This window comes from Phaethon lepturus, unplaced genomic scaffold, assembly GCF_000687285.1.
Source record: "Phaethon lepturus isolate BGI_N335 unplaced genomic scaffold, ASM68728v1 scaffold25366, whole genome shotgun sequence".
In the NCBI taxonomy this organism is placed as follows: Eukaryota; Metazoa; Chordata; class Aves; order Phaethontiformes; family Phaethontidae; genus Phaethon; species Phaethon lepturus.
Genome location: NW_010548644.1, coordinates 12162 through 33849, shown reverse-complemented (window position 1 = coordinate 33849; position 21688 = coordinate 12162). Strand labels below are relative to the sequence as shown.

At 41.3% G+C, this 21688-nt stretch overlaps 1 protein-coding gene across 1 annotated transcript in view; it reads left to right on the top strand.

Annotated features, from left to right (window-relative positions):
* Positions 1 to 21688, top strand: part of MTA1 (metastasis associated 1) — a gene marked incomplete at its 5' end in the record, with an annotated part of 72363 nt that overhangs the window by 43408 nt on the left and 7267 nt on the right. Inside the window, 8 exons of the mRNA XM_010290048.1 lie at positions 2478 to 2593; positions 3434 to 3585; positions 5886 to 6075; positions 6464 to 6553; positions 8407 to 8559; positions 9626 to 9661; positions 15993 to 16004; positions 20993 to 21024. Of these exons, the coding sequence (XP_010288350.1) occupies positions 2478 to 2593; positions 3434 to 3585; positions 5886 to 6075; positions 6464 to 6553; positions 8407 to 8559; positions 9626 to 9661; positions 15993 to 16004; positions 20993 to 21024 (781 nt within the window). The remainder of the gene's footprint in view (positions 1 to 2477; positions 2594 to 3433; positions 3586 to 5885; positions 6076 to 6463; positions 6554 to 8406; positions 8560 to 9625; positions 9662 to 15992; positions 16005 to 20992; positions 21025 to 21688) is intronic.

Genomic DNA, 21688 nt, shown 5'->3' with positions numbered 1-21688 from the left:
GTGTGCCGACGTGTGCAGTCTTGTTCTCGACTAACTGTTTACAACCAGACGCGTTGGGGCTTCCTGGCATGCTGCTCAAAAGAACCAAAACTTTTTTGTGTGCTTTACTCATGGATTTCAGACTCCTCTACCGCGTTTTTCAGAGGATAAACCAATGTGTAGAAGGAATGCAACATGCCTCATGTTGAGCTGTAAGAATTGGAGTGGAGGCTTAGTTTTCTTTACCTCAGTCTTTTGCTCTGTCTGTTGAGCCGCACTGCTTGTAGCAGCGTGCATCTGTGTGGACTGTTTGTTTTACAGCATCTTGGTAATGTTTGCACATGGAGTTTGCTAGTGAATCATTGGCAAAAGTTCTTTTGCAGCATGTTACTATAGTGACATCCCAGAGTAAAATGCTGGGTAGCATGAATGTACCTTCTTTCAACTTTCCCTTTGTTAAATGTGTCTGCAGATCTCCTGCCATCTGTGGTGTCAGAACTTCATGCCATTCTGATAAGCACCCCGAAACAGTTTAATCCTTGTAAGCCGGGCAAATTAATAACCAAAAGGAAAGAAAACCTAATCAGGCTTGTTAATCTAATTGCCTTTTGTTTTTTCTCTTCTCTGCTGCTGCTTTTGCTTTTGGGCTGTATATGGGCTGCTCAGTGTACTGAAGGAACAAACTACTTTAGAGTTTCTGTGCCACCTAAGCTTTCTCTTCTGCAGAAAGGCTCTGAACTTTACAGCGAGGAGCACCACTGGAATGCTGTCTGAAGTTTTTCTGAGACTGGGCAAATACTCTCTTACCTCCTTATGCAATGTGTGTGTGGTCCTTGTAGGTCATTCACAGCCAAATCTATTTTGTCTCGATAGAAATGGAGCTTTACTGAGCTCTCTGACATTCTCAGATGAGGAGAGGAATGACCTTCTGGCTTCTGGGGCAGTGTAAGCTTTCCAGTGGCGTTTGGGTTTGTTCTGGAGCTGGGAGGGACAGTTGTCTTCAGAATTCAGTCACTTGGAACTCCTTTGCTTTCAGGGGTAATTGCTGAGAATGCGAAACCTAATACTGATGCCCCATTAGAATTTGGCCATATTCCGACAATGCTGTCTTTGCAGCACTAGCCAGGGTGAGAAGTAGTAAGTGTTCTGGGTCACTGAAATCACTTGTGACTCCTGTGTCAGTGTGCAACTCATATGTAAGAAAATGTGTGTTCAGAAAGCCTTTTTAAGATACTTCTGCTTGAATAAGTGGATTCCGAATAATGGGTTTATTAGTTGGAAATAAAAAGAATATGCCCCCTCCCTTCAGTCTTCAGGTAAGAGAATATGAGGGAAATGTAATCGGCACTACAATTTGGGCTTACATTCGGAGTTGGCACCAAAGGCTGCCGGCTTTTTGTTGATTTTATAAGATGAGCTCCTGGAAGTCCATGTGTGTTTTATAAACTCCTTGTGTATTCTTGTCTGAAACTTCTTGTGTGACTTCTCCCATCTTCCTCCATTCCCCAGAAGTCCTGTCCCTGCAGTATTGATTCTCTGTCCTCCTTGTTCCGTCCCATGCCAAGGATTTTTAATGCTTCATTTTCCCCCCTCAGACACCTCTTCCTCTGCAGAGATTTTGTACTATTCCATACTGCTCTCTATGCCAGGAGTTTGTTTGCCCTTCCATTCTCAGCTCCTGCCAGTAGCTTTTTTCTTTTTTTTTCCCCCCTGAGTCAACATTTTTAAGAGAGTATAAGTATGAGCTGAGGTCATTGAGATGTTATAGTAGAATGTATTAGTGGCTGCCATCAATGCATTTCTTGCTCTACAGATGTTAGGCTTTCAGACTTCTTCCATTTAGTAGAACCCTAAATGCTTTCTGTTAGAAGCACAGACCATAGTTTAAGATGTGTCAGAAGGTTCATATTCATGAAAATCTCTGTGTATATGCTGTGTCCAAAGATGGTGTTCAGTGTGTTGGGTGTGCTTGTGTGAATAGTGGCTGCATGATGCAAACCAGTAGGACAATGTGGAAATGTTTGTGACTGCACTTCAGGATTATATTTACCTGAATAAGGCAGGGGTTGCCCTTTCTCTGTCTACCTCTCCTGCTCTGTCCCCCAGCCTTCTTTTTTGAGATTTAAGTAAAATGTCCCTGATGCTGAGGACAGAGAGATCTGTAGGTGAGATCTTTTTGTCACGTAGATCAGAGTGTCTGGGATAGTGATTAAAATACCTACCTGACCTCACTGGTTTATTGTTTTTAAATAGTTTTGGACTCTTGAAAATGGCATCTAACTATTATTATGGTTATTTTTATCATTGGTGTTATTTAAATATTATCGGAGATGGTGTGTTCATGGAAGTCAGGTTGCTGGTAAGTACAGCTTGTTCTGGAAGCCACGCAATGAACGAAATTTAAATCTTCAAATGTTTTGGGCCATACTTTTGAAAGCCAAGTAGGAGATTGCATGCCTTAATTAATATTTGTCCTCCTTTTTGCTTTGTGTTTTAAGTAACAAGCCAAACCCCAACCAGATCAATGTAAATAATGTCAAACCAGGAGTGGTAAATGGTACTGGAGTACAGGCACAGAACACGGGAGCAGGACGGGCCTGTGAGAGCTGTTATAGTAAGTGACCCGCCAGTACAGCAGTTGTGCGTAGAGAGCGTGAATGCTGTGTTACAAACGGTAAAATAAAAGCGGTGTGGTGCAGGGGGGTGGGAGAGAAGGCTTTGGAAGGGTGCAGGGGACAGAATTTGACATATCAGCATTTAAGCAAAGTTTGGGGGGGGGGGTGTTACTGTTGTTACATTTGTAAATAAAATTGTGAAGTACTAAAGGGCGAGTTGGTAAATGTCCTACATAATCGCAGGTAGCTGTTGAGCAATGACTTAAACCAGTAAGGTGTGAACTTGACAAATTTTTCATAATTCTTTAGTAGATTTCAAAATATGTGATGTCGTCGTATTTGGTCTGCTGCCTGATACGAATACACTGAGTTCTAATGATTGTGCTCCTTTATGGGGAGCCTTTAGAGATGCTGGAATGTAGGGACTGTATGAGAAGTCAAGTCACAGATTTCTTATGTTCTTTAGGCATAAAATTAATGTAGGGGGAGTTCCTGAAGCCCCTCTCTCCCATGCTCTGCAGAAATTGTTGCCTACCAGTCTTGTAAAATGAGAGCTTTTAGTTTCATCGGCAGGAAATTTTCCCATCCTAACTAGTTTGGGTTGTTTTTTTTCTGTTCATGTTTTTAAAAGGGGTTTATATGTCTAATTAATTCTGCTGAAATCACAAGTACATTTAACAGCAGTGATGACAGTGAAGCGATCATCAGGTTTTTAAGGTCTATTTGAGCTCTGCACTGTCTTTTTGTGGGTTTTCTTTTGTGATGGTTCTAAAGAGAATAAACTCTGAAAACTGATCCTGTTTAAGGATATATATAATTTCCACCTTTGTTATCTCTAGCCACACAGTCTTACCAGTGGTATTCTTGGGGTCCCCCTAACATGCAGTGTCGCCTCTGTGCATCCTGTTGGACGTACTGGAAGAAATACGGTGGCTTGAAAATGCCAACACGGTTAGATGGGGAGAGACCAGGACCAAACCGCAATAATTTGGTAGGTATCTGCAAAGCAGTCTGCTCGGTGCTCTTGCCTTGAAAGCTAGGTGCCATGATATCTAACTAATTGTTCACTGTTCTTAAATATTTAACAACAAAAAGAATGCCTTCAGCCTCCATTGTTGTTCTTGGGTTTGGTATTTCATGTCTTGCAAAAGCTGGCATGTTAACTTCAGCTATAAGTAATCTGTTGCCAAGTACTGCCCTGGGGGAGGGGGGAATTAAAATAATTTGTTTAGCAAACTAGCCATCAAATGCATGGGAGAACTTAATGAAGGTAGGAAAAACTGAAATGCCAGCCAGTGTTTCTGGTATTAGATTTCCATGATTTTTGCTGTAGGGGGAAGAAGTCTTTCTTTTTTTTTTTTGCCCCCCCTAAAGAAATTCATTATTTCCTGAAACCTGTTCCCTTTCCCAAGGCACATTCAACATTAGGTACCCAAAATAGAAATAGGTAGTGGCTTTTTAGAGATTCCTTATCTTGTTTTTCTACTTCATCCCATTTTTTTAATTAATACTCCTTCCTTTTGAATAGGTTTGAGTAAGCATTGTATGAGTGTCTTCTGTTTAATTTTTCCCCCTTTTAGTTAAAAATATAAATTCTCAAAATTTTTCTGATTTTGGTGGAAGTTCTGTCTGGAAGCATCATACATTGAGCTGATTGGAAAAAGTAGCTGCATCACATGGACAGAAGGATAGTGCACACTGAGCTCTGGTCTTAGATTAATTTCTTTCCTCTGTCCTCGTCTTTGCTATCATTCCCTTCCTGTTCTATTTTTTTTCATTTAACCTCTGTCCTTTCCAAGCTTCTGCTTGCCCTCTGAAGCTACCTAACTGCTGAGATAACTGCCAGGTTTTATCAAACTTAGACCTCTTGTTTGTTAATGAAAAAGTATGTAAATAGTCAGATAGGGGAAAGCCTTGTTCTCCCCAAACTGAAATTTCCTCCTATTTTCCAACCACGGGCAGGTTTGAGATAACAAGATACTACTTTCATTATTTTGTTGGTTGACTTAGTTGCTTTTCATGAAGAAGATACTGCTTTTGCTCTCTGTAGTAGATAAATGTCTTTCAGTATTATTCTCTGTTACATGCAGTGAATATTTGACAACTCTGTAAATGCATTCATTGAGTTCAGGTTAAGAATTAAAACAGAAATTCTGGCAACTTTGAGACAAAAACATTCCTGCATGCTGTAAGTTTGCTTTGGGCAGTGAGTTTGTGGTGTATATTTTAGCCACACAGCTTTCTGATTTTCCTTTCCCTCTTACAAATGCTTTTTTATAAGGAGCTTGCATTGTATATTCAGATGTCGTGGTTTAACCCCAGATGGGAACTAAGCCCCACCCAGATACTTGCTCACTCCCCCCACCGGTGGGATGCGGGAGCGAGTCAGAAGAGTAAGAAGTGAAAAAACTCATGGGTTGAGATAAAGACAGTTTAATAGGTAAAGCAAAAGCCACACACACAAGCAAAGCGAGACAAGGATTTCATTCACCACTTCGCACCAGCTGGGAGGTGTTCAGCCATCTCTGGGAAAGCGGGCTCCATCACAAGTAACGGTGAATTGGGAAGACAAAACTCAGAACGTCCCCCCCTTCCTCCTGCTTCCCCCAGCTTTATATGCTGAGTATGACGCCGTATGGTCTGGAATGTCCCTCTGGTCAGTTGGGGTCAGCTGTCTTGGCTGTGTCCCATCCCAACTTCTTGTGCCCCCCCAGCCTTCTTGCTGGTGGGGTGGGGTGAGAAGCAGAAAAGGCCTTGGCTCTGTGTAAGCACTGCTCAGCAACAGCTAAAACATCCCTGTGTTATCAACACTGTTTCCAGCACAAATCCAAACACAGCTCCTTACTAGCTGCTATGAAGAAAACTAACTCTCTCCCAGCCAAAACCAGCACATTGGAGCAGCTCTAAGCACCTAAAGTTTGAGAGTCTTTCTGTTGGCTTTGTAAACATTGACTCATGTGATAGCATCAGATAACTTCTTTGGGTCTGGCTTTTGGATCCCCACTTTAAAACTTGGGACAGCACAGAAATAAACACTTCCCTGTGAAGAGAAAACGTTTACCTTCCTTTTATCCTTTGAGATATTTTGGAAGAAAATTCCAAATGTTGATAGTAGGATTTGGGAAATGGGGAATAGCTGGGCTGAAAATATTGTCATCTATAATAATGTATCTGTTAAGTCTGTGAATCAGTAGTTGAAAGTGATTTTATATGGTATTCTTTCTCTTCTTTAAAACCATACGTTCTAATCATTATTTTTTAGAAACTGTATTTCTTTTTCTTTCTTCTTAGAGTCCTCATGGTGTGCCAGTACGAAACAGTGGAAGTCCCAAGTTTGCTATGAAGACACGACAAGCTTTCTATCTCCATACAACAAAACTGACAAGAATTGCCAGACGTTTATGTCGAGATATCTTGCGCCCTTGGCATGCTGCAAGACATCCCTATCTGCCTATTAACAGTGCAGCAATCAAAGCAGAATGTGAGTGGTGATGCAGCTGGGACCTACTTGCAAAGGAGCCCTCTGAGATTCATTTCCTATAAAATTTGAGTTGCAACTTCTTGAGATGCTGTCTTGCATGCAGCTTGCTGTGGTTTCACAAAATCTAGATGTACTTGCGGAGCGTTCTAACTGATTGTAGGCTAGACAAATAACTTTGAAAATTCATGAGTTGTTTGTTTTAAAATAATGATGTTTGCTATTACATTTAGCATTCTGCATTTGTGTCCTGTTGCCAAGATATGCTTGCAACCTGTAAAATTCCTTTTGATTTGAAAGCTCTTTCAGGACACTTGAGTTGTTCATTTAGTTTTGCGATAATATCTAAATGTCTTTACCTACCCTCTAATTATTTTTCTTTATTTTACAGGCACAGCACGTTTACCTGAGGCGTCAGAAAACCCATTGCTATTAAAACAAGTGGTTCGAAAGCCTTTAGAAGCAGTACTCCGGTATTTAGGTATTAAAAAACCCAAACACCACCAAATGCAAAAACTCCCAACCAAACAAAAACCCCTACTAGCTAATTCTGCTAACTATTTCTTTTTACATTTGGTTCTAGATTTAGATACTGGTTCTGGATTAAAAAAAAAACACATGAAAACCTTCCCATGAGCTTGTCCTTTTTCCTTTTCCTACTGAATTTGACAGACTAGTGGCTCAGTATTCCTCTCTGGGCTCACTCTGGAGCTGTATCAGAAACTTTCTCAAATGAAGGGAGGGATGTGTTTTCTGTGGCCTCCAATATATATGGGGGACGAGTTACCATCTGCTAATGGAGTCATGAATATACTGTTTTGGGAACAATTGATCAGTCCTATTGTTCCAATTTTTGAGCTGTCTGGAGGTAGTTCCTGCATTGAGTCCTCCAACAAGCCTGTTGGGTTTAGGACAGAACCATGTCTCACAGCTTGTGAATTGGTTGCTGGCTGTTCTGTGCTGCAGCTAGACAAGGGGACTATATTTACATTCATTACTTCTTGGGGTTTTGGGGGTTTGTTTTTATGGTTTTCATGAGAACTTGGGCCTCATCAGCTGATCTGTGGGGGAATACTGAGTAGTTCTGTCCAGGACCTTGGTGTAAGTTTTAGGTGCTGGAAGAGGCCAGCTATGTGACATGCCAGCTCTGACCCCAAATGAATGCAAAATCATTTTCCCTGGTGTTCTCAATTGCTAGAGGCACCCTGAAGACATGTGTCAGGTTGTTACAGCAGTCTTAATGTTAAGTCTAACCCCAGAGAGCTAGCTTGGATAGTGGTACTTCGAAGACTTCCAGATTAACAAGGAAATTGATTGCCTTTTTACTCTTGATTTGAAACACTGGAGTTGATTTTATGTTTCTTTGAACATTTTTATTCATGAAATGTTGTAAGGCTCAGGGTTCATTAAATATTTACTGCTTCTCTGAGTGTTGTACTTCTACAGTATAGTAATGAGATACACAGATTGAGAAACCTTTGGACATGTGTGGTACAACCAAATAAAGCCAATAAATGAAGAAGTTTTGCTGTTGGGTAAAATCCTGCTTTTAATAGTTGTACAGAATGTAGCAGTAGATTTTGAGATTTCATTAACGCTGTGTCAGGATGTCCATTTGACTGTTGAGCTGAGGGAAGGGAGTGAAAGAAACGGAGGGAGGCTGGTGGACCGGCAAGAACGTATTTTTGGAGGGGGTGTGCTCAGTGTGCTTTAAGTTATATGTTACTCAGCCGTTGGGGCTGTGAGAGAAAAGCTTGGTTGAAGCTTCCATTTGCTGTTGCGTGTAACTTTCTCAAAATCTTTTCAGTTGAGCAGCGTGTGCTTGATCTCTGCCTTGGCCAAAAGTTTGAACTCAGATTCTGTGTGTTTTTTATGGTGGTGCTGTAAATCCTCGCTTGTTTGGTCAGTCTAGAAATTGTATTTTTTACAAACCTTGCAAAACTGTCAAAGTTGTAATTTTCGCCAGAGTTTAGAGGTGTTGTATGACTGCCCAAAGATGGCTTTTAATATAGAGCACCCCCAAAATGATCCCAAATTGTAGGAGAATAGTGTGTTGGAAATGATAACAAAAGCACTTTGTATCTAACTCTTATTACAGGATAATATTATGACATTGGCTTTAACGTCTTCAGTAGAAGTGAATTCCTAAATATACTTAAAATGCCTTATATAAAAAGCAATCCAGTCAAAATTATTGCCTGAGATTAGTTTGTGTATAAGGGGAGGTATACTCGGTTTCTTGGAAGTTTGCAGGTTCTATATACATTTGTTTTCAGATTTATAATTCCAGTATCTTCACTAATAAAAAAACCCCACCTTGGTGTTTTACAACAGAGTCTCATCCATGTCCTCCGAAACCAGATCCTGCAAAGAGCTTGTCCAGTTCTCTCAACAATCTGACTCCTGCTAAGTTTACGCCTGTCATTAATAATGGGTCCCCAACTATCCTGGGAAAAAGAAGTTATGAACAACACAATGGAATGGATGGTAAATATTTTTCTGCAAAATGTATATTGTCTACATAGACCTTTTCTTCTGTCCTTTCGGTGTACAAGGAGATTATTTAAAACTGTAGTCCTTTATATAAATTCCGAGTTTCTTATTCTTGAGAGAGCTTAATATTTTCCTTTTGTAAAAGTCACTTGTCCCATTTCTCCTTCTGGGTGGGACACATGATGCGTGCTGCCTGGGTGGTGCATGCACATAAAGCTACTGTGCTAGTGGAACTCTGCCTAGCTTTACCAACCTTACAAATCGGATAGTGAAGGAGAAACTTCCTTTCAGTTTTTAAATCAATAGTACGAAGAAAACCTTAATAGCTTTTTCCAGTGATGTTTCCTTTGTCTTTTGAGGTTTACAGCTTTTTAACCTGTAGGTAGTACCTGTGCAGTTCCCAGGTGGCTTTGTAACATGTGGATCACCTGGCTTTCAGCAAAGCTACCAGAGGCTGCATGCCATTGAGAAAGGCAGGCTGCTGCTTAGCTGAGGGAGGCAGACATGCCAGATCTGGTATGGAATAAACTTGCTCCTGCCTTGCACAGAACCAGAGCATTTGCTTTTGTTGGCCCTGTCAGTGAGCACTCTGTGCAGTGGAGTTTGGGCTTCATCTCCTCAAGAATAAAAGGCATGGGGAAGGTGTTTGAAGTGGGAGATAGGCGCAGGATGTTCCTGGCACAGACTCCAGGGCTCTGTTCTGAAGAGTTGCTCTTGCCTGAGAGTGTCGGGGAAGAGAAAGTGCAGTCTTTTTCTCAGATGAGTACAAAAAGGTCTGTTCAAATGTTCTTAACTGGAGTGAGAACATGGAAGGTAGCTCTCCGTAACAGGGGAAAGGAACAGTTGGTTTAATGATGACTCTGAGCCGGGAGGGAGGTACAGAGAATCTTTCTCATTTTTTACCTTTAATTTTAACTTTGTATGTGGCTTATCTAAAATACAATTACAAACATTTGATATCTTGTTGTTTGTCTTTTAACATTAAGAACTTTTTAAACTGCTGCTGTTCAGGTTGCTGATGTGATGTTTTTCTCTTTTCTGTTCACTTGTGCTCTATCAGGCAACATGAAGAAGCGCCTGTTGATGCCTAGCAGGGGTAAGACCTTGAAGCTGCGCTCAGCTTATGCTAGGAGAGTGATTTTTAGTTTCATCTGCTGGCTTGTCTGTGCTTTGTGGCTAATGAGTCTGTGTGCACCTTCTGTGTTGATGTCTAAGTGTTCCTTGGGTAACTATTTCCACCCATGGTTATGCTGTTCACCTTCCAGGCTTTTCACATGCAGATGACAAGTCACACAACTGTACTGAAGACATGAAGTGCTATGTTCAGAATTGATTACTAATTCCTCAAGTTGACAGAACAGTTTTCTAGCAGTTTTGTGAAACTGCTGAAAGCAGTGATGGTTTGAAATGAGGTGGTGTTTCACTGTTTGACTTTTAAGAAACCAGAGTTTCATGCGTCCTGAACTACTTCAAATTCACATTGACCAAAAGAAGTAGAAGACAGTATTCACACTGAGTCCCAAGTTCAAGCCTCTGTTTTCCACTGTGAGTGGACAGTCTCACCGGTGAGAGACTGTGTTCTCTACCTGATGTAGATAATGGTTTTCAGAATTTCCACAGGTTAAAAATTAATCTGTTCTGACTACTGAATAGACCTCAGAAGCTTTAGTTTGTGATAATGCAGGAAATTGTACATACGATGTCACTTAACCAAATTCAGTAGAACAGACCGATTTTGAATGGTTAAGATATACAAATGTCATCGTGAGACAGGGAAACGCAAAAACTAAAGCTTACATGTTACCGTGAAATGGCCCACACTGCATGTTAAGCTTTGTGTTTAATGGCTGAGACAGTGGATGGCTGTTACCAGTATTTACATGCATGCATATGTAAGTGCATGCAGAGAATACGATAAAAATGAGGACAGTGATCGTTCTACTGTCTTGCTTTCTTTGGGAATTTATATTGTGTTGCTGAGTTCTTAATGCACTTTCTAACTTCTGTGTTTTGGGAAGAATAACAAAACCCTCCTGCCTTGGTCAGTTTGGCTTCCTCGGAAGCTTTGTCCAATAATGAGGGATGTAGGTGAGGAGCAGCTCACTGAATTTCCACAGCTCCTAGCGACTACCTGCTTATGGGCATGACTGCTGCTCCCTGCTAAATGTCCTCATCAGCAAGGGGACTGCTGAGTCACTCAGCAGATGACACAGTTCTGAAGCTCTGAGATGATGTGGCCCAAAGGAGGGAGGTGGAAGAAGACCTGATCCTTCCCTCAGGCTCTCTCTGTGTAAAGCACTGGATTTGATAATCTGACCATTTACTTGCTGGAAATGGAGGATTCTTGTTTTAGCGTTTTAAAACATCTGTCTGCTGGTATACATGTTTGGTCAGATACATTTCATCATAACTGCTGCTGGAGCAGTTTGCAGAAAGATTTTGGTGAAGTACCTGTTCAGGCTGCTCAGAATACATGTTTCTCTGAAGCACACGTGTGTAGTTGTGCAGGGGCGGGCTCTCACCAAGAGCCTGATCCTTTATCTGCTCGGTCTGTTCTCAGCCAGCCACTGAAATACTTGTAGTATTTGTTCCTACAACCGCTAGGTAGTGGAGTACAGTTCAGTCCCAGAATCTGTTTACCTGCTGGGGTAGTGAGTGTTAACTGGATATTCTTGTGAGCAGTTCAGCTTAAAACTTGTTGGCTGAGATTTATTTGTGAATGGAAAATGTTTGTCATGCTAGAATTTCAACATCTGGAATATTTTCTGACCCAGCGTTGCTGGAAGCTTTGCTGAAACAGAGGGAAGGGAACCACCTGCAAGGAAACAAGATTTAAAGGATTTGGATTGAGATCTGCTGGGCATCGGAAAACAGATGGTGGAAGTTTGGTGGAGCTGTTTCTGGCCTGGAGCCAGTTTGTGTGCCGGTGCCGCTTAGCACTGGTTCCCAGTTGCCTTGCATGTGAGCTGGTAAGCTTTTCTGGCTCTGGGCATGGCTAATGCCGGTTTCCTGTGCTGCGCTGGAACTGGGAATATGGTGCTGAGACTTCTCCTTGGCTCTGGATGGAGTCATACAGGCTTTCTAGTCTGGGAGGCTGCTGGTGGGAAGGGAGAGGAGGAGGTCAGAGGAGAAGAAAAGCACAAGTTGGAACTGTTGTGAAGAAGGGGTGAATGGCAGCGAGAGTGAGGAAGCCTCGTGACCACAATTTAGGAGCCAGTGAGTTAGTGTAAAAGGACTCAAATAAATCTATCTATCCAGAATGGCTGATTTTTGGATTATAAGTGACCTAAAATAGAAGAAAAAGAAAAATGAGAGTAAAAATTAATTATTATAAGTGGTCAGATTCTTCATGTACATAGCTCCTATAAATACTACAGGAAATTGTGCGGGGCAGGGGGGTGTTGCTTTTATGGTTTTCCCTCTTCCCTTAGTGACACGTGGTGGTATACTGTCTGCTTTGGGTCATTGTAGGAGTGTACTGCAAAGAAAAGCTGGTGTTAAGATGACTGCATGGAGAGGCTGAAAATATTCTTTGTGCACAAATTTAGGTGCAGGAGGACACTTTGTCCACTTATGTTGAAATAGTTTTCAAGGAGATGTTAACCTACTGCAGTGTTATATGAATTATCCAGGGTTCTGATGTGCTGTGTTGGTGGCACCTGGAAGTTATGGTTTGGACAGGTCACTGTCAAAGTCTCTGACATGTGACAGTGAACAACTATAACAGGGTGGGCTTTAGCTGAAGTCTCTTTGCTGGTGATACAAGCCTTTTGGTTCTGGGCTATTAATTCCAAATTCATGGTTGAAGTATGTATACTGTAAATTATGGCTGGTTGTTGAGTTGATTGCATGTGATGAGTTAGTAGGGTTTTCCTCATGGACAGGTCATAGAGCAATATAAAATCAAGAGATGGCTTTGCAGGGAATGAGCCATGTAACAGCTTGTATTTTTGCCTAGTGTAAAGCATTAAGATCCATGTTTATATGTATATATTGGTGGCCAGGTTTCTAAGGCATTTAAATTCCCCTGGCACCTGCTGCCTTCATTTAGAATTAGGCTGTTTAACACTGCTGAATATTGAACTGTTCATGTAGGGCTTTGAGTGTTCCCTCAGGCAGTGCTGCTGGAAGATTTTCATCTGTGACTCTACCACCCCTTGGTATTTAGGACGATGGGTGGTCAGTGGTCAGAGTTCATCCCTCAGAAAAATTAAGCAGTGAAGTGCCTTGATGAACGTTCCTGTGTAAATGGAAACACCGTTCCCAAATGTGTCTGAATGATGACTGAGGGTTGAGGGGTTGGAGATGGAAAGCCTAGTCTAAGGGCAGATGCCGGTTGGTCAGGTTGAACTCTGTGTGGAGAGAGGTCGTAATGGGAAGTAAGGAAAGGCTGGGAAAGGGGAAACTTTGGCAGTGAGAGATCAAGGAGGAGAAGGAAAGGAGACTGTTGTTAGTGGGCTGCAGCCAGAACTAGTTAAAACTAATTATGGTAATGTTGGAAATTGCTGAACTTAGAAGAGTACTTTCCTCTGGAATTTTGTTTGTTTTTTCTCTTGCTACTGTAACTCCAGCTAAGTACCTTTTAACTTTTCATTTTCTGACTCATCCCTGCTTAACCCTAGAGAGCTGAACTCGACATGCTTTGCATATGATTTGTCTGGCCAGGCATCTAGCATTTTGACTGGTGCTTGAATTCCAAGAACAGGAAGATAGTTTCATCTCTTCTCACTCCCTCCACTCTTTTTTTTATAAGAAGGGTGTAGTTCTTCCACCTGCTTCGTTTTCATCTTCTTTAAGTCGCATTGGAGGCATCATTAAGCATACAGTGCCCTTCCCAGCTCTCCTTCAATACTAGATTAGCATGGACAAATTGCTGCAGAATCCTATTTTTGGAGTATGAAAAGTACATGGAGTCTCATAAGCTGTCGGGTACAGTGAGATGTTAAAAAAATACTAGTTTATTGCTTTTTCATTAGTGTTCTGGAACTTAACTGACAATATTTGCCATGAAACTTCTGAGAGAGAGAGAGAGGATGTTTTATGTTCTGGACCCTGTTTACTTTTTTCATCACAGCTATCCAGCATGGGGTCTATGGGATACTTGTCTGTGCAAATTCCTCCTGAGGGAAGGGAGGGAGCATTGTTAGATTTTTATTTTTTTTCCCCTCTCTTTTACACCATGTTAGTTTTCATCTAATCAAATTTGTTTTTCAGGGTCATCACATGCACTCTAAAATTGGCAGAAAGAGAGAACATGAATGAGTAGCTGAAATAAAGGGAAGGCTTTTCCCAGCAACAAACTTGCATTGATAAAATGGTAGTGGATCGAATGCTGAAAATTGGAGAGGGTTTATAGAAGAGCCATGAAAATGGTGAAGGGACTGGAAAACACACTGTATAATGGAACATGCTTTTATCAAAGTGGAAGTTGTAGATGTTTGTCTCAGCTGACAGGAGCAGCAGAAGTGTAATAATAGAGGGCTTTTTAGTCTAGCCAGGAAAGGAATAATGAGCTGCAATAGCCAGAAGGTACAGTAGAAAAACTTTGGCTGGAAAAAAGCTGCAGATTTTTGAATGAGGTTAATTAACTGTTGGAATACCTTGCTTCTGCTACTAGGGATTTCTAAACCAAAATGGAATGTCAATCTAATTTAACATGTTTTGGTTCATTGTTTCTCACTTCCTTTTGGGGAAACACGAATGAACTCCTAGAACTGGAAGCATTCATCAGCCTAGCATGGTATTAGTTTAATTATCAAGAGATGAGCATGAAAGTGTAAATACTGTTCTTGATTAAAACCAGCTACCGAGGTGGGAATAAGAGCAGTCTCTAGCATCAACTATGTAGGTGACCAGATTTACCTCAGAGTTTTTTGTTCTGGCTGACTTCGACCTTGCAGAAAATTTGGAGTTACCTGTACGTACAAGTTGCATTAAAATTCTGCTTTTATCAGCGGTGGCCCTGACTGCCCTTCCAAAGTTGAGGATAACCAGCCAAACGAAATCTGCCCATCCAGGAATGACTGTAAACAGCAGAGAGTATTGGTCCTTTAATGAATAATATGATACATGGGGTACTGGGGAAAAATCCTGGCTTTAGCTCTTGATATCTGGACCAGTGTAATGCTGACTAGAGTCAAGAAAGAAAATGTTCAGTGCTGCTTAAAGGAACTGTTTCTTGCCAGCAGCAGCACAGCTGGAAAGAATGACAAGTTGCTTGAAATGCTTTCTGGACACCCCAAATTTAGATTATGTGCCAAAAGTACAGATTATTTTTGAGAATCGTACTTAGGATTTTGTATTCAGATGTTAAGTGAAACTTTCTTCCACTTGCCTTCAGCTTAGCTGTGATTCAGTGATTAGTTTCTTTTAGTGTTACGCAGAAATATCTGGAAGTGAAATCAGGAGATGGGCATTATGCTCTGTGGATCAACTAGTGAAAACCATTTCATATATGGGGCATGGCATGGATTAGGATGTGAATGTTGATTCAGTGAGTGGAGAGTGCATATCCCAAGGCAGTGGTAGGGAGCAGGTGTAATTAATGAGAGGAAATGAATGCATAGCAATGCAAGGGCAGAATTGCAAATGCCCCTGACAGTACAAAACCTGAACTTGTAATTAAGTAGAATCTACATGTGATGCATATATATATGTGCACATACACGTATGTATATTATGTGTAATACTCCCAATTGTGAGTGGAACAGTGAATAATTTAGTGGTTTCTAGTTTACATAGCTTGGATCAGCAAATTCTAAAGTAGTCTGGTGCATAGTTTTGTTGCCTCTTCTTTTTAACCACTTCATGTGTTACAGCCAGACCAGAATATACTGTGATGCTTTTTTAGGAATGCAGGTGGATAGTATTGGTTGACTCAACAGCAAGATGGATAGCAGCTCTGCATTCCAACAGTTGTCCAAGGGTAGCTACCTACTGATTCATTGTAGTTGGATGTCATGGCCCAGAAAGTATTAGTAGGGTCCTTGAAAGTACTTTCAGCAGAAGGTGCAGCTTTGCACGAACAAACACATCATCTGTGAGGTACTGTGAAGCAAATTAATGTGAACTATTAGACCAAGCATTTTAGGAAGTACTGTCCAAATCCAATGAGGTTAATGTGCAGGGGCTAGTGGAAGGAGGTTGGTAACAAACCACTACTTACCCATACAAAATTAAACTTTTATAACTTAAATAACTTTTCATTGTGGAATCTCGCATTTGGAGTTACTGTTTGTTTAATGTTGTCCTGGGTTTATCTGTCCAACAGAGAACTGTGATCACTTCTGTGTTTCACTGCAACCAAAACAGTCTGTGTTTCTGTATTTGTTGCATGGGGCTGGGCTACTGTGTTCTGAACTATGTGAATCTTTCCTTTTTTTAACCTTAAATCTCTTTTTTTCCCTTTCCTTTGCCAATCTTGGTAGGAACTTACTTAGGTAAGTAAATTGCAATTTTAACATTGTTTTTATGTACGACGGAATTTTCAGAAAATGTTAGTCTAGGTGGTGTTTGGTACAGTTTATGCTCTGTTCTGCTTGTTGCACTTGCATTCCTGAAAGTTATAGCCTTTGATTGTTCGAAGGTGGACGCTCAATCCACTCGCAGTGGTAACACACTCTTGGCAGTTTGAGAGAGGGGTACTAAAGCCTTCGTATACACTTGCAAAAACTGTATGCGTGTATATGTCAACACACAGAGACTACTTCAAGTGAACCAGTAACTTGAAAGTGAAATCCTTGTTCATCCAGCCTCATTCATGCATGAATTTTTATATTTTTTTTCTAGCTTGCTCACAAATGTGGTACTGTTGATGTTTTTGTTACTGCTGGGAAGGATGGAATCCCAGGAGGAGGATTACTTTTGGAAAAGGAAAATGCGTATGAAGAGTGTATGGATTTTTGAAAGTATAGTAAACTTACTGGATATGAAAGTGTGTGTTAAATTCTCTACATTCATTGTGACTGAACACGTGCTTATGAATGTTACTGCATATTGCATGTTCTTTATGATACCTCTCCTTGGTAAACAGAAGTTAAAAACAAAATACCATCTGTGACTAATTGCTTGGTGTCCTGATTGGTTTAAAAAAAAAAAAAATCAATTATGTTAACATGAGATGAAGGACCCGTATTTTTGTGTGTGGTGGATATGCTAAAGATCGGAGTTCGTAAGCTCGAGTGAATATAAATTTAACCCAGTGACTGAAAGCTGGGCTGCTCTTCTTCCTAGGTACTAGGGTCAGCTCTGTACAGACTTCTTGTGCCAAACTGTGAAATGGTCTGTAAATATACAGGCAATGGTGTGTATGTTCAGGTGTAGAAAAGCACTGGAAGATTTCTGCCCAAGTAGAAAAGTGGCCACGATTAGTGCTTACTCTGCACCTTCTTCGTGCTTGCTGTGGTAACTTCATGGAAATATCCCTGCAGTCCAGTCCGAGCTGGGCACGCTGCTGAGGGTTTAGGCTCTCACGCTTCTTGAAATGGCAGTTGTGTGTTGTGTAGAGTTGGCAAAAAAGCAGGCTGAATTTGTGCAGTGGGAGTAATTTTTGAATGGTGCTGTTCAGATGCTGAGGTCCTCTCGCCGGACTCACAGGGAACAGGACCGGGTCAGCAAAGAGCGTGCACATCTACGCTCAGGCTTCCGGTGGGACCGGATGTGCTGGCTTGCTCTCCATTGGGAAATCAGATTCCCCCACTCCACTCTGTGTTATCGGGCGCCAGCAATTCCCTACTCCTGCAGCATGCTCTTGGGGTGGTCTCTAGCTGCTGCAGGAAGTTTGGGTCTTCTCTCATTTTAAATGTAACAAATCTGAAAGCGTTAGATTCAAAGGATATGAGATTGTTGGGAAAGGAACAAGTTGGTTGACTAAGAGGTCGTTCCCCCATCCCCAACAGATAAAGCTGTAAAGTAACAGCAGTAACAGACTTGCATTTGCTGTTCGTGATAGTCCTTCCCCACCTGCCTGTTTTTTGCATGAAAGTATATGCTTTGATACTTGAAGAATGAAAGAATCATTAGGGCATAGTAACCTGCTGTGCCTGGTTTTGAGCCAAAATCTCAGTAATTGTGCTTAGGCTGGAGGAACAGTTTGGAGGTCTTGGCACTAAGTTGTGGGCAGTGGAGGCATGCTTTGAGGGTGTCAGTTAATCTCTGTAGTATGATTAGTTGTTACTGAAATGGTGATAAAACAATGCTGGAATCGTCTGCGGCAAAGGACATCTATGCTTATCTGCGGACACACCTTCAGTTTACCTTGTCTACATTTTATCCTCTGGGACTTCCTATTTTTTTCAATCTATAGAGGAGACCTTGGCAGGAGGAATTGAATGGGAGAAGGTATTGTAGGGCTTTTGTTTTTTTCAGTGCTATGGAAAAAAAACATTTAACCCTGAGTTTTCAGAATATGTTTCCATTTCTTTGGCTGCAGAAGAGTGGAAGATCTTCTTAGCTTCATCATTGTAAACCTTTACACTTTGTGGTTTTAAATGTTTAGTCACCTTTTTTTGTTTGTTGAGGGGTTTTTTTTTTCCTTATTTGAAGGAGCTCAGTGTTTCTGATGTGGAGCTATGTAAATTCAAGCAGTTGGACCTTAGATATCATTGAAAGGAATATTCACACTTTCTGTCTACCCTGTGGCTTCTCTAGACATCCCTCCATAAAATAAAGACAAGGTTTCTTTCCTGTAGAGGAGCTGCCAGAACCCTGTTGGATTTTGCTCCTGGTTTATATTTATATGTTGTCCTACTTTTTTAATCTGCTTGTGGATGCATGTATGTGAGAAGTCTCTGTCAAACCTTGATCTGTGTACCCGTCTGTACCACTCCTCACCCAGGGACGGAGGATTGGTTTAGTTGTTAGAGGTGCCTGTCTTGCAGACCTCATCCCTCGCACAGAAGCCACCAAAAACTTTTGGGTGAGAATCCATTGTTTCCAGGACAGATGCATCCTATTGACTTGACAGCTGTTCTGCAATGGGTTACAAATGTTATGCTGTCTCTCTGCATCTCTCTGGTGACCATTGCGGGTAAAAGTTGCTCATTTAATAGCAGTGCTTCAGCTGCATATGCTTTTAGTATGATTTTTTTTTTTAATTGCAAACTGAAGCTAGTCTTTTTAGTCTCTGTTTTTATATTTATTCTTTCAAATACCAGTTAAACAAAGTGTGACTAAAGGGAAAACTCACAGATAAGATTAATATGCTAATTGATCTTTATTAATGTGATAGCAAGAGTATAAATTGCATTGAAACTGTAACTTTGTTTTGTGTCCTATATTACTGGAGCAAAAAGTTGTCATGGGCAGCTTTGTCCTAGAAATTGCAGCTTAGGGGTGAGGTGTGTCCCTGTTGTAACCACTGCTGCTTTGCTGTTTGAGGGCCCTGAAGGTTTGAGGCTCACAGTAAGTAGCGGTTCTGCTCAGCCTTGGCTCAGTTGGTGTCAGTCTCAACATCTCTTCTCACCATGGAATATTCTGGGTATATTCTGGTGCTTGGGAATAACACTGTTTGCTGTCTGTTGTACATCCAGCAATAGTCATCGCAGCAGCCGCGAATCAGCTGCTCCTATAGGCCGGTCTTTTCTGGCATCAAGCATGTTCTTAGTACAAGAAAAGAGCTGAACAGGAGTGTGGTCAAAATAAGATGCGTGGCTTCAATCCAGGGACTAGCATGAGTTGATTTATGTCTCTCGGAGCTCCTGTGAATGGAGAAAATGTTATTGTTCTGTTACGGAAGGGGGAAGAAAAAAACAAGTGCTAGAGCTTGGCTCTGAAGCCAACAAATTCAGGTTACATCCTGCTGGCTGTGCTGTTTCCCAGCATCCGCGGAGCTCTTTGTCAATCCATCTCAAATGGCTGCTCACAGCTGTGTTTTGGATGCGATTGCAGCTCCCATGTAAAAAGGAGTGATTATCTGGCGCCTACATTGCCTTTGTCAACATCCAAAGGTTGTTACTGGTCTTCTTGCTTGGTGCCTGGTACATCTGTTCTACAGATTTGATGGAAATCCTTCTGGCATCTATTTCTTCATCTCTGTGGATCCTTAGGCACAAAAATGTGGCAAAAATTGAAACTGTGTGTCGTCTTGTTTGAAGTAGCTGACAGCATACGTCTACACAGAATGGAAAATACACTTGATATAAACTGTTGATTTTAATGTAGCATCGTGATACTCAATGCTCAGCAAATGTCCCCTGTTCCGCCTTCCTCCCTCCCGATACGTTGCTGTGCCGTGTGTTTCCTGGCATACTTGCTATGAGTACATTGTGTTTGGTTTTACCAAGGAGAATCTCAAGGAATCTGTTGGGAGTAGAGACCATGAGCTGTAAAAGTTCGTTTTGCTGGATTCTTTAAAAAGCTTTGCTGTTTTGTCACAGCTTAACTCATTAGCACTGGGAAGTTTCAAAAGTCAAGCTGGGAGCCTGGGCAGCTTGCTGTAAATATGAAAGCAGAACTTGTACTCATAACTTCTGCAGCCAGCAACAGCATTTGCTGATGCCTGTCCCGTAGTACCTGTTGGATTTGATGTACTGACATTTTGGTTCTCAGCCAGAAGGGGCCGAGAAAGATGTTCTGGTGCACTGATGTTGATGAAATGGTGTTTTCTGGGAGCATCTTAGAAAACTAAATGGTGCTAACATAAAGGTTTATTAGGACTCCCAGTCCATTCTGTGCCATACCCTGCTGCCGTATAGCAACACATCATTCTCTTTGTATACCAAGACCTTTGTGTGTTCTGCAGCATCTGATATATGTACAGTTCACTATGGCAGCATCCGTAGGGTATTGGACAGTATAGCAAATAAGCTAGTAAAGTGAAGCCACTGTGCTCTGTGCTTTATGGTGCTGTTTGTGTTGCTGGGGAAGGGCTTTGTGTGATAGCTAGAGTCGCTGTGACTGATGGAGCTACACCTATGGAAGTATTTACTTGTGGGAGGTTCAGAAGATACAATCTGTTTGCTAACAGCTTGTAGCTAACATCTGAGCTGAAGAGTTCCCTGGCGATCCAGGGATCATAGGAAAGATATTTGTTGCTGTCTTGACAGTGTATAATACCTTCCACTTTTCTTCTTGATGTCAGCAAATTCTTCCAAAACTAAAACTCCCATGGCTTGAGGAAAACCTCAGATGTGAAAGAGCAGGTGTGCTTTTAGTGGTAGTTTGAAGAAAGGTGTGAGTAAACGGAGAAAAGACTGAGCGAATGGAACATGTTTTTAACTTGGGGGCTCTGCTCTTCAAACCATATTGTTAAGGAAGCTCTTTTCTCAGTTACCTTTCATGGAGGGGAGAAGTTAGTTTGGTAGACAACTCTTGTTTTAGCAAAACAACACAGTTGCAATCATAGCTGCGTGTGTTTTGATTTTGTACTTTTTTTCTGTCTTGGAAAAGCAATGGTCTTACCAGCTCTATTCTCTTTCCTGTTTGTTAGGTCTGCCTAACCACGGACAAACCAGACAAATGGTAAGAGAATGTTCATTTAACCAAAACAGGGAAAAGAAGAATTATTAACCCGCGCTAGATAGAACACCCCATTAAACCCTAGTGTTTCACTTCCGTCTTTGCTGTTTGCAGCTGGTCATACTTCCCAATTAATCGAAAAGTTTTTAAAAAAAAAAAGTATTTGGGGCACATAAAATGTTGAAGTGGTTAAATACAATTTAAACCTCAAATCTATCTACATATATAAATGAGACTGTTTTGAATGGAACATTTTGTTTCTGCTCATACAGAAACTGAGTGGCTGTTTATAGCAAAGTTCTGGGATGTGTTTCTAGGTGGAATGTGTTTGACTGAAGGAGGAAGGCTTAACTGATGGAAGGGTTTTTTTGGAAAACAGTGTCTCTTCTTTTAGGAAGTTGGTGTGCAAGCTGTCTGCTGAGAATGCTTTTTTTTTTTTTTTTTAAAGTAAAAATGATTCCTAGCCCTTCATCCATTATGCTGAGTTTTATCAAAGGACAGAAGCAAATAGCCAGTCTGATTGATGCGTCTCTGGCAAAATGCTTTCTCATGAAATTCACCTTGGTGTGAAGGGGCCAGCGCAAAGGCTGTGCATCACATCACTTTCCCCCCCTTACACATGGCTTATGGGAGAGAACTTCATGCATAAGTATTCCCCCCGCCCCCC